At 42.9% G+C, this 15,830-nt stretch overlaps 1 protein-coding gene across 2 annotated transcripts in view; it reads left to right on the top strand.

Moving 5' to 3' along the window:
* Positions 1–8,087, top strand: part of NSMAF (neutral sphingomyelinase activation associated factor) — a 56,989-nt gene extending 48,902 nt beyond the window's left edge. For both annotated transcript variants that reach the window (XM_039525773.1, XM_039525774.1), the window contains 7 exons: positions 151–218; positions 467–590; positions 2,212–2,295; positions 3,650–3,800; positions 4,232–4,334; positions 5,131–5,240; positions 7,698–8,087. In XM_039525773.1, coding sequence (XP_039381707.1) covers positions 151–218; positions 467–590; positions 2,212–2,295; positions 3,650–3,800; positions 4,232–4,334; positions 5,131–5,240; positions 7,698–7,792 — 735 coding nt within the window. In that variant the 3' untranslated portion in view covers positions 7,793–8,087. The remainder of the gene's footprint in view (positions 1–150; positions 219–466; positions 591–2,211; positions 2,296–3,649; positions 3,801–4,231; positions 4,335–5,130; positions 5,241–7,697) is intronic.
* The last annotated feature ends 7,743 nt before the right edge of the window (positions 8,088–15,830 follow it).

Genomic DNA, 15,830 nt, shown 5'->3' with positions numbered 1-15,830 from the left:
CAATTTTTTTGTTTGTTTTGAGAACATTAAATGCATAAGTTGTAGATACTGTTTGTGTTTTTTTTCCAAATATGTGCTAATGCACTTTAATTGACTTCTGTTCTATCTGGCACTAAATTGAACATTGCTTTATTTTCCTTTTCGTTATAGGCTTTGTCATCTTGTTTAATCTTACCAGGAGACACCACTGTCATAAGCTCTTCGTGGGACAATCATATGTGTGTATTTATTTGTGGATTATATTTAATCATACTGTTTTTGGGTAACTATGATTTATGAAACTTCTTTTGAGAACATGGAAGTAAGTCACTATCAGGAAGCATTTACTCTTTTTCTACATTTTTTTGGCAGATTTCTATCTGTTGTTTAGAAATTATAGAAGCCAAATTATTTTAATGTATTTAAAATCTATAAAAGTTTGCTCTCTGAAGCTATACTTTCATAACTCATACTTTTTTCCTGATAGCTATTTTTATTCAGTCGCATTTGGAAGACGACAAGATACCCTAATGGGACATGATGATGCCGTCAGCAAGATCTGCTGGCATGATAATCGCTTGTATTCTGCATCTTGGGACTCCACTGTAAAGGTTTGTATGTCAGCCACTTTACTAATTATACTCATGGTTTTCATTAAGGTAATAGTGAAATACTCCAGAGTTCGTGATAGTAGCTGTCCTGTTATTAACAAAGATTGCCGTAATTGTGTCTTTATCTCCTTTATAATTAAGACTGCGAGTTTGTCACGGAGGTCACAGATTCTATGACTCCATGACCACCATGACTTCTGCAGTGGCCAGTGCGGCTGGCCCAGGGGCCACTTGAGCTGCTCAAGCAGCCCCTGGGCCAGCTGCACCGGCCATTGCCGGGGAAGTCTTGCACCACCGTCTCCTCCCCCAGCAGGAGCAGGAGTTTGGGTGGCTTACCTCGGGGGCTCCATGGAAGCGGCAACATCCCTCAGCTCCTAGGAGGAGGTGCAGCCAGGGGGCTCTGGGTGCTGCCTTCACCTGTAGACACCGCCTCCTCAGCTCCCATTGGCTGTGGTTCCCAGCCAATGGGAGCTGTGGAGCTGGTGCTCAGGGAGGAGTCAGCGTGCAGAGCTGCGTGGCCGCACCCCTCTCCTCCGCACCAACTGGGGTCCCAGGCTGCCCTCCCTCCCCCGAGCACCCGCAGCACCCCCGGGCCACCCTCCTCCCCGAGATTTAGTTAGGGGTCTATAGTACAAGTCATGGACAGGTCCCGGGCAGTGAATTTTTGTTTACTGTCCATGACTTTTACTAAAAATACCTGTGACTAAAACGTAGCCTTATTTATAAAAGCCCAGTGGTTTTCAACCTTTTTACATTTGTGGACCCCTAAAAAATTTCGAATGGAGGTGTTTTTGGAAATCTTAGACATATTCCACAGGTTGAAAATCACTATTCTATGGTAATGACAACTTTTTGTGGACCCCTAAGACATAGTCTGCAAACCCCTATGGTCCGCAGACCACAGGTTGAAAACCACTGTAAAAACCCCTGTACCTTAAATCTAATCAAAAGTTAAAGGTAATGCACTACTTAAATGGAATATCTTGCAGTGATGCCAGTGCTCTGTGATCTGTATTGACTATCTGTTGGGTTTTGAGAGGAAATTAAGGTGTTGGCTTTGCCTTATGACCATTAAATGGGATAAGATCTGCCTAATTAAAATATCACCTCTCCCTGTCTAATACTGCCATAGTTAGAATCGGAGCCCTCCCCCCAACATATTTGTTTTAAGGGGGGGGCTGCTGGCATCATTTGGATGCCCCCCAACTTTGAAATTCGTCACTGCCCTTAGGGGCAAAAGCCTGCCTGTTTGGTGGATTGAGGGGCAGGAATGTTTTGTCATGTTTTCTTGCTCAATGGGCTGAGGATGCTTCTGTTTGGTAGAGTGGAGTATGCTGCTGCTACTAACTGTTTTTAATTGTTATCGACCAAGTTCTTCATGATTTGTCAAGAGACCTTAGAACTTCTGACAGACAGGTTTAATGTTTAATCCAAAATGAGAATTATTTTTCCTTTTACTTAACTTAGAGACAAGGAGGAAGTTTCTGTAGCTGACCTTCATACAGCTTTTAGTTAGCACAGACAACTTACCTTGCAATGACAGAGCTAGGTAATAAAAAATAGTTAACACGACAAGTTGTCCTAATGCTTGTTTAAACAAACTGCAATGTTGGTATTCTAGGTGTGGCACTGTGTTCCTGCAGATGTCCTGGGCACCAAAAGGCATCATTTTGAATTGCTTGCTGAGTTAGAACATGATGTTAGTGTGAGTATGGAAATGTACACACATATAACTTCTAATCAATCAAAGACTATAGTCTGGAGTTACTTGACAGTATCTCAATCAAGCTTTTAAAAGATGTGGCATAAACCAACAAAAGCGAAAATTCTGAATTAAGACTACTGTTCGTCAAAGGCTGACAGTTGCTAAATATTGCAAGAATGCCAAGACTAGGAGGGAATAGAATAGACTAAGGGCCAAGTGAAAGTAACTCCAAATATTTTTCTGTTTTCTTAAAAGAATTGGTTCAACTGTCCACTTCTGGAGAGTGGAAAGCTTGCATAAAGAAATGGGTTTTCTTATTATTGGTCAGGCACTACTTGTGGCGTGTGCAAAGGGTTCATGGGCTCTTTCAGTAAATCAAAATAAATTTTGTCTGAAGTATTTGCATCCTCATGCCTTCTGTACAAATACCAAATTTGCCTGTTTAGAGTTTTTAGGTAAAAGTCTGACTTGTTTTCCATATTTTGTACTTGGCTATGATATATATTATCATAAAGACCACTGTGACTATCTAAATACATTGTACGTGTTTGGCTCAAACATTCAATTAAAAATAAATATGGGCAGATACAGGATTTGTGTACATTTTATATCTCAGTAACTTCTGACATCATTCCTGCAGAATATTTAGAACACTTGCATTTAAATTTCTTAAACATCTCAGTGGATTTATTTATAGATCACAAGGAGGCAACAATGCCTGGTAAAATTTACCAACAGCATCCAAGGATATCCAAAACATGGGTTGGGCAAAGCACAGGCTAGTGGTTTTCTAGACTTGCTTGCTATGGTTAAACATTACAGCCTACATTTCTAATTAGTTAATGAAATCAGTCATCTTCTCTTGGATAAGAACTTAAATGTCAATTCAAATGTCTGATACTGCAAGGAAAAACAATGCTTATAAATCTGCTTAAGACTCCATTTATGACACACCTCCCCTCCATTTCCTGCTCACATATACACCTCTACCTCGATATAACACTGTCCTCGGGATCCAAAAAATCTTACCGTGTTATAGGGGAAACCGTGTTATATCGAACTTGCTTTGATCCACTGGAGTGTGCCCTTTCCCCCACCCTCCGAGCACTGCTTTACCGCGTTATGTCCGAATTCATGTTATGTTGGGTCGTGTTATATCAAGGTAGAGGTGTAGTTGGCAAGGATTTTATATTTTAAAAATAAGTCCGGATTTTATATAAAAATATGTAATCAACTGATGTAATAAAATTGGATACTTATGGAAGACAGGCTTGCTTTGTGAACACTTAAAGGTCTATCAAGAATGCCCATGTGAGAGCTGAGTAAAGGAATAATGTGGTACTTAATTGTCTAGGTAAATACTATCAACCTAAATGCTGCAAATGCAATGCTGGTGTCCGGAACCAAAGAAGGTACCATTAGTATTTGGGATGTTACTACTGCCACTATGTTGCATCAACTTTCATGTCATTCAGGGACCGTGTATGCTGCTGCTTTTAGTCCTGGTATGTTGTGTTTAAGTCTCTTCTAATATGCAGATGTTGAGAGAGATGAGAATTTCTAGAGGAATCTCCATCTTTGTAATGCTCAATTATACATTGATATCTGGATTTTTAACATAATTGTAGATTTTAAATGTTCAGCTATAGTCAGACACAAATCTCCAGTGTCCAGGTTTTATTAGTGCTTTGCAGTGCCATACTTGATGTGAGAATACTATTTTCTGGGCTAGTGATAAATTGCTTCAGTTTTTTTTGCTTGAAGATTTATTTACTTCTCATTATCTGAGACGTAACTGGAATAACTGCTTTTAATTAAAGCATGATGTTTTCTGACATACCTAACTAATGTGCAATATTAGTCATCATTCCTTTGACCACTGGAAATATTAGATATGCATTACTGTGTGTGCTTAATACATTTAATTTTTGTATAGACAGCAGACATCTGCTCAGCACAGGAGAAGATGGCTGTTTTAAAGTAATAGATGTGCAAACTGGAATGCTCATCTCTTCTATGGCCTCAGAGCAGCCACAAAGGTAATGGTGAGAGAAAGCTGTGTGTGAAGCCCAACCCCTTCTAGCTACAGTGGCTGTAATTGATAGTTATATCTCTGAATTACAGTCGGGGCAGAAAGTGGACATCTGTGTTTGCATCAAATGCCCAAAGGGAATGTGGAAATGACACAAATATTAAACACGTCTAAGGTATATATCATCTAGGAGAAATTGGGTCATCTTAACAAGATCAACAGAGGGAAGTGCAAAGGCTGGGATTCTGTGTGCATTGTCTGCTGCAGCCAAAGTTTCTCAACTTGGATGCTAAAGCTAGGCACTTGTATATGTGCTAAGCAGCTGCAGTTTTCACTGAAATTAGTGAGAGCTGACACTGAAATTGTTACAGTTAATAGATGCAATTTTGTGTGTACGTCAGCAGCTGTAAAAGATGTTTGATTCAAAACTTGTTAGTTTGTAGTATACCAAAAACTATAGAAGTGTCAGCCTTGTTATCTTACACTAAAGAAAGTATCAGTTTTAACTTGAAGGGCTCTCTTTCCCACCTGTCTCTCTCAGACTGATCTAGTGTTTCAGAATGTAGAGCAATATGATATGTGATTTAAACTATCAACAGACAGTTTTCTTCATTTTTAAAACTTTCCCTTTACCCTTGCACCTCTCATTGCTTAATTCATAGAGCAGCATTGGCCTCAGTACTTAGTAGAACAGTTTCTTTTATGCATAGGTGATGGACTAAATTAACAGGTAGAAGAGTCTTAAATAAATAATGCCACTTCTTAATGCAAATGGGCTAAATGATTACTGAATTATTTTGCAGATGTTTCAAATGGGATGGACATTCTGTGTTATCAGGAAGCCAGTCTGGTGAATTATTGGTTTGGGACCTTCTTGCGGGAAAAGTTATTGAAAGAATCAAAGGACATACAGGTGTGTGTGCAGTACTGTGTAATCTCCTAGGGCCAGATCCACAAAGGGACTTAGGCCCCTAAAACTGGGTTTTAGGCACCCAAGTCCCAGATTTAGGCTCTCCTGTGATCCTGCCTACTCCTGTGGTATCTAAACTCACTCGACCCCTAAATTTTTGCTATAAATGTTCCCTCAGCACCTATGTTTCTGCCTCTGCACATGCAGACTGCTACCTCCCTCTAGGTATTTGGACCTATCTCCTGTCTAGGCCCCACCACCATCCACAAATGCGGGGACGATAGGTGCTACTCTGCCTGTCTTGTCTGCAGAGCCTGATCTGGTAGACATGCTCAGAGCAATCTAACTACACACACAGCAACCAGAGAGTGGTGGGGAGGAGGTCTTTCTCTCTTTTAATCTTCAGCATAATGGCTAGGATAGTCCCCAGGATGGTAGGAGACCCAAGTGAGTCTCTCCTATTGAATCTGTTCCACTTCAATTCAGTGTTTGAATAGTTAAATGTGAATTGGGCCAGAGGGAGTGAGGTCATGTCTACACTATGGGCGCTACAGTGCTGTAGCTATACTGTTGTAGCTCTGTAGTGTAGATACTTCCTACCGCAGTGGAAGGGCTTTTTCCTTCATTATTGATAATCCACCTCTCCGTGCAGCAGAATGCTATGCGAGGGATTCGGTTGGCTTAACTATTGTGCTCAGGGGTATGAATTTTTCACATGCTTAAGTGATGTAGCTTGGTGAATCTAAATTTTAAGGGTAGACCAGGTCTGAGTTACTATATAGTCCACTGGCTTCAGCACTCAACTGAGTGGGGAGAACCTCCTGTTCAAATCCCTTCCCTCGTCAGGCAGAGGGGGAATTGGTCTGTGATCTTCTGCATCCCAGGTGAGTGCTCTAACCATTGGGCTAACGGTTATAAGGGAGGTGGTGGTCCTCCTCTTGTTTTGTGTGGAATGAGGCAGGCACCTAACTTATCCCTGCAGAAAGGGGCTTAAGCGCCTAAGCTGCCTGACTTCAGGAGAGAGATTCCTGTCTGTGCGTCATAGGCAGAGAAAAGCACCTCACTCCATGCGAAGGGCGGGACTGAGGTTACACCCCTCTTATTGGCATCTCCCCGGGGCTGGCTTAGGCAGCTCCTCACCTAACGTGCTGGCTTTTGTGGATCCCATTCTGTCTCTCCCCCTGTTGTGTATAGGGAGCCCAGGCACCTAATTCAGGCTTTGTGGACTCCATTGTTCCAGTGATTTTTCTAGGCACCTAAAAGTTAAGCATTTCAACACTCTACATGCCTTTGTGAATCTGAGTCCCAGTTCTGTGCAAGGTTCCTTTTTCCAAAGGAGCACTGTACTCTGACATGGGTCATACAACAGTTACAATTTCTGACATAGTCACCAGTTGAGGCGAACTGGAATTTAGAATCAAATGACAATTGTATCAAATGCTAAATTTAAGACCATAGAAAGTCTCCCATTGGCTTTAGTGGAAGATGCAGAGGGCCCTTAAGCCATTATTCCTGGGCCAGCAGCATTATAAAGGGAGATGATCTGCCCCTTGGGTGGCATGAGGGAGGAAGAGAAAAGATTAACAGGAGAAATGTTGAATTCTACTGATTTGGGTGTTTCAGTGGTACTGATGGAAACAGGATGCTCTAATAGCATTCAAGGTCTAGTATACTCCAGCTGTGGCAAAATACCCAGGTTTCTGCAGCAGATGTGAAATTTTGGGAAAGTCAGAGTTTGTATTTTCCACATTTAATAAAACCTAATTTTGAAAAAAACTGACCAAAGTCCATATATTTATTTTGATGTCAAATTCAATTTTACAGTCTCCACACTTTGTCTCAGTGTGTGAGTCTGACACAAACCTGTTTCAGGGCAACTAAGGGCTTAAAGATAATACCATCTAGCATCAGTTTGCTTTTAAGATTTCCCTTGATCTTATGAGGGCTGGAAACAGCAGTGTAATAAAAGCTGATGTGTGGAATTCCCCTCTGCATGGAGGGGTAGAATCTCAGAAAACACGAGGGTTCTGGCCATATGCTCCCACTGAAGTGTATTGTAGGATTGTGTAGGATGCCAAGTCCGATTTTAACGTGAAAAATGGGCCAAGTGGCAGGGGCTAAGAATGCTGTGAATGGTCATCTGAAAGTTGGGCTGAAGGAAAATTCTTGTAGCCTTCTACCTGTTGATTAGAGTGGAAATGGCTGTGGCTAAATTGATTCATTCACTTCAAAAGACTGCTAAGGATATGCAGTGTGTTGGAGTTCAGTATACATACTGTAAATGAGATCACTGATCCTCACTGAGCATGCTCAAGCAAGAGAAATTTAAGCCTGTGCTGTTCAGTGCTATTAATTTGATCAAAACTACCTCCTGCAAACTTGTTTTTAAAATAGTACACTTCTCAAATATTCCCACTGTATTTGTATCTAACACACAATTCAATGATCTGTTTTTCTCAGGTGCTGTAACTTGTATGTGGATGAATGAGCAATGCAGCAGTATTATCACAGGAGGGGAAGATAAACAAATCATGTTCTGGAAACTGCAATATTAAGTGCCTTTTCCCTCCAGATATTTAAATGAACTCAATATATTTTAAACCAAACTTCATAAAGGAACTTACCCATGTGCAATGATGGCTGCAGAAGGTCAACCAAATAGAAAGCTTGGTTTATCTAAAACTTTCTAGCTTATGGTGACTTCATTTAAAGCTCTTGTACTGTAATTTCCATACTGTAATATTTTTGTTTGTATTTCATTATGGCTGTCATATTGTCTCAACTTGAAAATGCTTGTCTTAATTTGAGATGAGACTTATTTTTCTGTAATTAAAGAGATTTTAACTTGCAGTCACTGTGTCATCTACTTGAACTGCATCAAATAGGGTAGTGTATGTTTGAATTAATAAAGTAAGCCTCTCATTTCGGCAAGGACCACATTCATAACATCTGGTGCATCTTTTTTTTTTTTAATTGGAGGCTTCTAAGCAAACGTGCTTTCATCAACCTCTGTGCTCTTTACAAATTTATTAGAAGGAAACACCATGATCTTCACTTAGCCCTACCACTCTAAAGAGTCTCTTTCCTCTGTCACACCTACCTTCTTCCTAGTAAGTAGAACCACCAACTTTAACAGGGGGTAAAGGAGGGATCCTTACTCATGAACAGAAAGTGTTTCTATATCTGAGGCAGCTGTCATATTTTAATCGCCTACAGGACACTTGCAGTAGGTCCCAGTTGGAGCAGAGCAAATGTTTCTCCTGCACAAAAGGAGCAGAATTGGGGATTGTGAGAAAAAGGTTACTTACCAATAACTTGTTCTTCCAGTTGCCTTTGTATATTCACAGTGGTGGAATTGGTACCTCCTGGTGTTGAGTTGCAAAGCCACCATAGCTGTGGTGGGGAAATGGGGGTGGACATGCATTCAAATGCGAAGGTGATATCAGCACCCTACTCCTACATTCATCCTCCCAAACTAGAGTTCTGATGTTTTGTAGAACAAGGCAGAGGGGAAGTGGGTAAGTACTGTGATTGCAGAAGTGACAGAACAGTAACCCTCTTATTTGAAGCCCCTATGTATCCTCAGCAGGGGGAGATGAGTGAGCAGTGCCCCTTGGACAGTGAAGGAGGAGGTCCATAGATGAATATGGACTAGCACTGCTCTCCCAACTGGGCATCTGAGCATGTAGTCTGATGAATAGTGCTTCCTGATTGTATGTCTGGTGCTGTTCCGTCAACAGGAATGTGCCTGAAAAAAGCCCCAGATGCTGCAGCAGCTCGGACAGGAGTGTATTTTAATGCTGGGAGCATTGTGGTTATAGCTAAAGCGTCACTTCACTCTATACATCTTAGTATCCTTCCAAGGAGGGTCAAGTTAGAGCTGAACCCTGGGTTACCAAGCTCACAATTGATTCCTTCTGTTCCACTGGCAGAGTTGAGTAAGGCAGTGGTTCTCAAAGCGGCTCTGCTGCTTATTCAGGGAAAGCCCCTGGTAGACCAGGCTGGTTTGTTTACCCGCCACAAGTTCAGCCAATCATGGCTACAGGTCAATGAGAGCTGCTGGAAGCGGTGGCCAGCACATCCCTAGGCCTGTGCTGCTTCCTACAGCCCCCGCATTGGCCTGGAATGGCAAACCGGGGCCAGTGGGAGCTGAGATCAGCTGAACCTGTGGATGTAGCAGGTAAACAAACTGGCCTGGCCAGGGACTTTCCCTGAACAAGTGATGGACCAGCTTTGAGAACCACTGTAGTAAGGGAAACTATGATTAAAACTGGGAAAAACATTTTGCCAAAAACTTTTCCAGTAAAAAGTACATTGTTACACTGAAAGTTTTGCCAAATTGTTTGGGGGTGGGGGGCAGATAGGGATGGAAGGGACTTTAAAAAATTGAAGTGTTTTGACACTTTGGAAATATTTTGATTTTTTTTCATGCAAAATGACTTGGAAATTTTCATTTTTATGTAAAATTGTCAAATGCTCAAAAAACAAACAAAATTTGATCTTTTTAATTCAAGCTTAGTTTGACTTTTTTTTTTTTTTTTTTTGGAATTGCCAGAAAACTGAAAAGTTGGTTATTCACTTACCTGCCCTCAGGGTGCCCCACAAGCTGGTAATAAAAAGCCAGGCAAACTTGATAATTGGCCATTCAACAGTCTACTGAGCCCACAGATCCATTTCAAGCTATTTCTATCTAGAAAGAATCTAAAGGATTGGTGGTGTCTCAGGAGGTCATATTGGTACCAGTGAAGATAATGGTGCTGAAGGTAGGCATGTGTGGACAGGGGTATTGGTGGCTATGCTGGGGCAGATGTAATGGCCTGAGGAAGGAACTGGTCCCTTAGCTTCAGTAAGAGCCTTCATAGATTACTGTATGTAAGGACACAAGAGAAGCTAGAGTGGATGCTATATTATGGTCTTTCCCTGATGCCCACTCTGAGGAGAGAAAACAGTATTCAAGTCCTTGGATCCTTCAAGCCCATCTCTGATTATGTGGAAGGGGCTCAGGATTATACTAGATTAACACTGAAAAGCTAAGTATTGGGGCAGCATCAAAAGGCAGCTGTATTTGGATGGGGTCCCCAGGATTTTTAACAGTGCAGTGCTCAGGTTCATCCATGCTGAGATGTCACTACTTTTCCCCCCCATCATACACTGGACAACTGCCATTGGAGAGGCCCCATACCAATCTTATATTGATGGGAGAGTATGCTTCCTCTTATTTACATCTCCCACCCTTGGAGGGAGCTGACCTTCCTTTTTCTCTTTCCCAGTGCTGGAGGACAGGCCCAGTACAGGACTCAGAACTGGTGCAGATAGCAGTGGTGCTGGTTGAAGAGGTAATAACAGACACCTGAATCTGCACCAGAGCTTATGGAGCCTTGTGAAACAGTGCTGTGCTATGAATCAACACAGAGGCAAAGCAGCATTGGCTGATTCACTCCATGAGTAGTACTGATGAACTCCCATTCCCATCTTTAGTGGAAGGGTGTGCTGAAGCCAAAGTAGTGGTGTGTATATTCCACCCCACAGAGAATTCAGCCCTGAGGCTGCACATGGCCTGTGTGCATTCTAAGGCCAGATGAGCCTGAGACCTCAAATCTCTCTCCCTGCTCATCTGAGGAGTAAGGGTGCAGCAGAGGAGCTGAGTAGGCTTCACCCAAACAGCATCAGCTGTGGGTATGAGATACCAGCATAATCATGGGTTTGTCTACTCTACAGCTGGGAGCAAGCTTCCCACCTGAGCTAGATAGACTTGTACTAATGGGCTTGAGCATGGGCTCTCAAGCATTCTAATGCAGTGACATCACTGCTATTTTTAGCATACTAGCTCAAGCCCTGCACCCATGAGTCTGTCTGCTTGGTCTAGATGATTGACTCCCAGCTGCAGCATAGCCTCATGGGAGAGGCTCAGGTCTCAACATAGTCCTAGTAGATGACTGGACTATTTAACATAATGGTGCCCTGTCTCCCAGCATCTTGCCCAAGGCAGTGCTATTGCTTGACAGCAGGGTGTTAATCCCACAAGCACGTACACAGAGATGGTTTGAAAAACAACAAGGGCATAAATGCCATCCCTTCCCTGTGGCAAAACTACATCGGGAATTTGAATGAAGCACTACTGCCTAGGCAGAACCTTGGGACTAGAGTCACAAAGAGAGCTAGCCCCCTAACTCCCCCATAACTGCCTTTCACAACTCTCACCCCCTGCCACACACACTCACTCACTCAGCTGTGGATACAGATGAAGCCACCTAGATCCTGATGCTCTCCCAGAGCTGATAGCCCACCTCAACCCAAATGGGAGTCTCAAGGTAGCTATTCAGCCCCTTATCTCTGCAGTGGCATCTGAGCACTAGGAGGCATTCCCAAGACATGCCTCAGTGGTGGCAGCTGGGTGTAAGTAGGTTGGGAATTTGGGGAGGCTGTCTGCCCCAGAACACGTAGTAGCCTAGTGCTTAGGGAAAGCACCTGGGATACAGAGAACCTAGGTTTGAAATCCCTCTGACTGATTTGCCTACCTACTGAGCAGAAACAGTGCAAAGGGCAGCGCTTAACTCTCTTGGAGGGGCAAGGCTTAGGTCCCCCTCCTTCCCTTCAGCATTTCCCACTAACTAGCTTGGGTTGCTGGCTTCTGTAGTCAATTGGAGTTAGGCACCTAAATGCCTTTGAGGCTCTTGGCCTCAATGACTTCAGAAAAGCAGACTGACTCCCTCAGGGAACTGATGGGCAGGATCCCCTGGGAAAATAACATGAGGGGGAAAGGAGTCCAGGAGAGTTGGCTGTATTTTAAAGAATCCTTATTGAGGGTGCAGGAAAAAAATATCCCGATGTGTAGAAAGAATAGTAAATATGGCAGGCAACCAGCTTGGCTTAACAGTGCAATCCTTGCTAATCTTAAACGCAAAAAAGAAGCTTACAAGCGGAAGATTGGACAAATGACCAGGGAGGAGTATAAAAATATTGCTCAGGAATGCAGGAGTGAAATCAGAGAAGCCAAATCACACTTGGAGTTGCAGCTAGAAAGAGATGTTAAGAGTAACAAGAAGGGTTTCTTCAGGTATGTTAGCAACAAGAAGAAAGTCAAGGAAAGTGTGGGCCCCTTACTGAATGAGGGAGGCAACCTAGTGACAAAGGATGTGGAAAAAGCTAATGTACTCAATGATTTTTTTGCTTGTCTTCACAAACAAGGTCAGCTCCCAGACTGCTGCACTGGGCAGCACAGTATGGGGAGAAGGTGACCAGCCCACTCTGTGGAGAAAAAAGTGGTTCGGGACTATTTAGAAAAGCTGGACGAGCACAAGTCCCTGGGCCGGATGCGCTGCATCCGAGGGTGCTAAAGGAGTTGGGGGATGTGATTGCAGAGCCATTGGCCATTATCTTTGAAAACTCATGGCAAACAGGGGAGGTCCCGGATGACTGTAAAAAGGCTAATGTAGTGCCCATCTTTAAAAAAGGGAAGAAGGAGGATTCCGGGGAACTACAGGCCAGTCAGCCTCACCTCAGTCCCTAAAAAAAAAAATCATGGAGCAGGTCCTCAAGGAATCAATTTTGAAGCACTTAGAGGAGAGGAAAGTGATCAGGAACAGTCAGCATGGATTCACCAGGGGCAAGTCATGGCTGACTAACCTAATTGCCTTTATGAGAAGATAACTGGGTCTGTGGATGAGGGGAAAGCAGTGGATGTGTTATTCCTTGACTTGAGCAAAGCTTTTGATACGGTCTCCCACAGTATTCTTGCCAGCAAGTTAAAGACATATGGACTGGATGAATAGACTATAAAATGGATAGAAAGCTGGCTAGATCGTCGGGCTCAACGGGTAATGATCAACGGCTCCATGTCTAGTTGGCAGCCGGTTTCAAGCGGAGTGCCCCAAGGGTCAGTCCTGGGGCTGGTTTTGTTCAATATCTTCATTAATGATCTGGAGGATGGCGTGGACTGCACTCTCAGCAAGTTTGCAGATGACACTAAACTGGGAGGAGTGGTAGATACGCTGGAGAGTAGGGATAGGATACAGAGGGACCTAGACAAATTAGAGGACTGGGCCAAAAGAAATCTGATGAAGTTCAACAAGGACAAGTGCAGAGTCCTGCACTTAGGACGGAAGAATCCCATGCACTGCTACAGACTAGGGACCGAATGGATAGGCAGCAGTTCTGCAGAAAAAGACCTAGGGGTTACAGTGGATGAGAAGCTGGGTATGAGTCAGTAGTATGCCCTTGTTGCCAAGAAGGCTAACGGCATTTTGGGCTGTATAAGTAGGGGCATTGCCAGCAGATCGAGGGATGTGATCATTCCCCTCTATTCGACATTGGTGAGGCCTCATCTGGAGTACTGTGTCCAGTTTTGGACCCCACACTACAAGAAGGATGTGGAAAAATTGGAAAGAGTCCAGTAAAGGGCAACAAAAATGATTAGGGTGCTGGAGCATATGACTTATGAGGAGAGGCTGAGGGAACTGGGATTGTTTAGTCTGCAGAAGAATGAGGGGGGATTTGATAGCTGCTTTCAGCTACCTGAAAGGGGGTTCCAAAGAGGATGGAGACTGTTCTCAGTGGTACCTGATGACAGAACAAGGAGTAATGGTCTCAGGTTGCAGTGGGGGAAGTTTAGGTTGGATATTAGGAAAAACTTTTTCACTCGGAGGGTGGTGAAGCACTGGAATGGGTTACCTAGAGAGGTGGTGGAATCTCCTTCCTTAGAGGTTTTTAAGGTCAGGCTTGACAAAGCCCTGGCTGGGATGATTTAGTTGGGAATTGGTCCTACTTTGAGCAGGGGGTTGGGCTAGATACCTCCTGAGGTCCCTTCCAACCCTGATATTCTATGATTCTATGACTTGGCCAAAGTCACACAGGAAATCAATGCCAGAGCAGGGAACATGACTCCCTTTCCACTGCATCTCTCTTTCCTGTCAGACTGACTCCTAGAATGACTATGGCATGCATCTGCTTCTCTTCAGGAAAGGAGGTAGTTTTTTCCTCTATGAGCAGCAACAACTGGATTGAGCGTGAACAGCTATTGCATTTTAATAAAGAGTGGGAGTTTAGTACATTCTCCTTCAACAGTCCCCACGTTCAGAACCAACCCTTTGTTGATCAGTTGGACTTTTTTTTTTTCTAGCAAGTTCACTGCAACAGTGATGATTTTTAGCTTGCAAACAACCTAAAATAACATTAGTTATGATTGGTGAGGCCTGAGAAACTTAAACCTCCTATCACTGAAGTTAATTACAACCACACAGACATCCCCTAGGGTATGTCTACACTACCTGCCGGATCAGCGGGTAGTGATTGATCTATCGGGGATTGATTTATCGCGTCCAGTGTAGACGCAATAAAAATTGATCCCCAATCGCTCTGCTGTCCACTCTGGCACTCCACCATGGCAAGAGGCGGAAGCGGCGTCGACGGGAGAGCAGCAGCAGTCGACTCACCGCCATCCTCACAGCCACGTAAATTTACCGAAGATACTATTCGCATAGCTGAAGTTGCGTATCTTAGGTCGACCCCAGTGAAGACCTAGCCTTAGTCTCAAACAGATCACAAGGGAGTTGCCTTCTGATTTTACCAGAGTCTTGCTTGAAAGCTTTTCCTTCCTATTTTTCAGAAAGCAAGTTTGCAAGACCAGTAGGTTTTGACAGGGAGAGTGCACAATTAGGTGTATGTACTAGAACAATCACATAAATGACCCAACCTCATAGGCAAAGACTTCTTTTGTACTGGAATTGGTTTAGGAGCAGCTCACCCTCTAATGCTCAACCCAATGCTCAAATAGCTGGTGCTCTGGAGTAGGAGCACAAAGCAGGACAAATTTGTGCCAATCATTGGCCTATGGCATCATCTGGCCCCATTTCATTAGTAAATATGGGGAAGTGATTTCAGCATGCATTAAACCTCCATTTCAAACTATGAGAAGGATGTAATGTTTCTAGTCGCATAGATTTTCTGTTAAAAATGCACAATCATGTGAAATCTAGGCATTCTAAAATTAGAAGTACTTTCACTAATTACACTTTCTGCTGAATGCCTTTCATTTATTTATTTCTAAATGTTTTGCCCCATTGCTAGGTCAGACCCTCAAAGAAACAGAGCAAACTAACTCCATAAAGGGGAAAGAGTGAAATTGACACCACACACAGGACAAATACAGGAAGCTCTTTACAATATGTTTGTTCTGTAAGTATTCAACTTATACCAATTAGCTGTTATTTGCAACAGTAGGTAATGTGTATGTTTAAGTCTAAAAAGCTCTGGGGCTGTTTCAAACCAAGACTGCTGCTAGCCAAAACCATTTACAGGAAAGGGAAACCATTTCTATGCTAACCCATTGGAGCAGCTTATAATATACAGCTATTTGAATTGTAACATAGGGGAGATTTAGACTCCTGTTGAGCTACCAATAGAAAGAACCATCTCCTCCTCAAAGAATGAATGCTTCCATTTTGCAGATGCCAACCAGGAATAGCATTTTGCACAAAGTATCAATTTTAATTTAATAAGGATATACTTCCTTATATTTATCCTTAAGCTCATGTTACTCTGCATTTTAAAATGTTCATCCTACATCTTAAAAAAAAAATCCAAAGTTTTGCAATC

This window comes from Mauremys reevesii, linkage group 2 (assembly GCF_016161935.1).
Source record: "Mauremys reevesii isolate NIE-2019 linkage group 2, ASM1616193v1, whole genome shotgun sequence".
NCBI classification, from domain to species: Eukaryota; Metazoa; Chordata; order Testudines; family Geoemydidae; genus Mauremys; species Mauremys reevesii.
The sequence above is the reverse complement of the archived record's forward strand: the minus strand, read 5'-3'. Positions and strand labels throughout refer to the sequence as shown.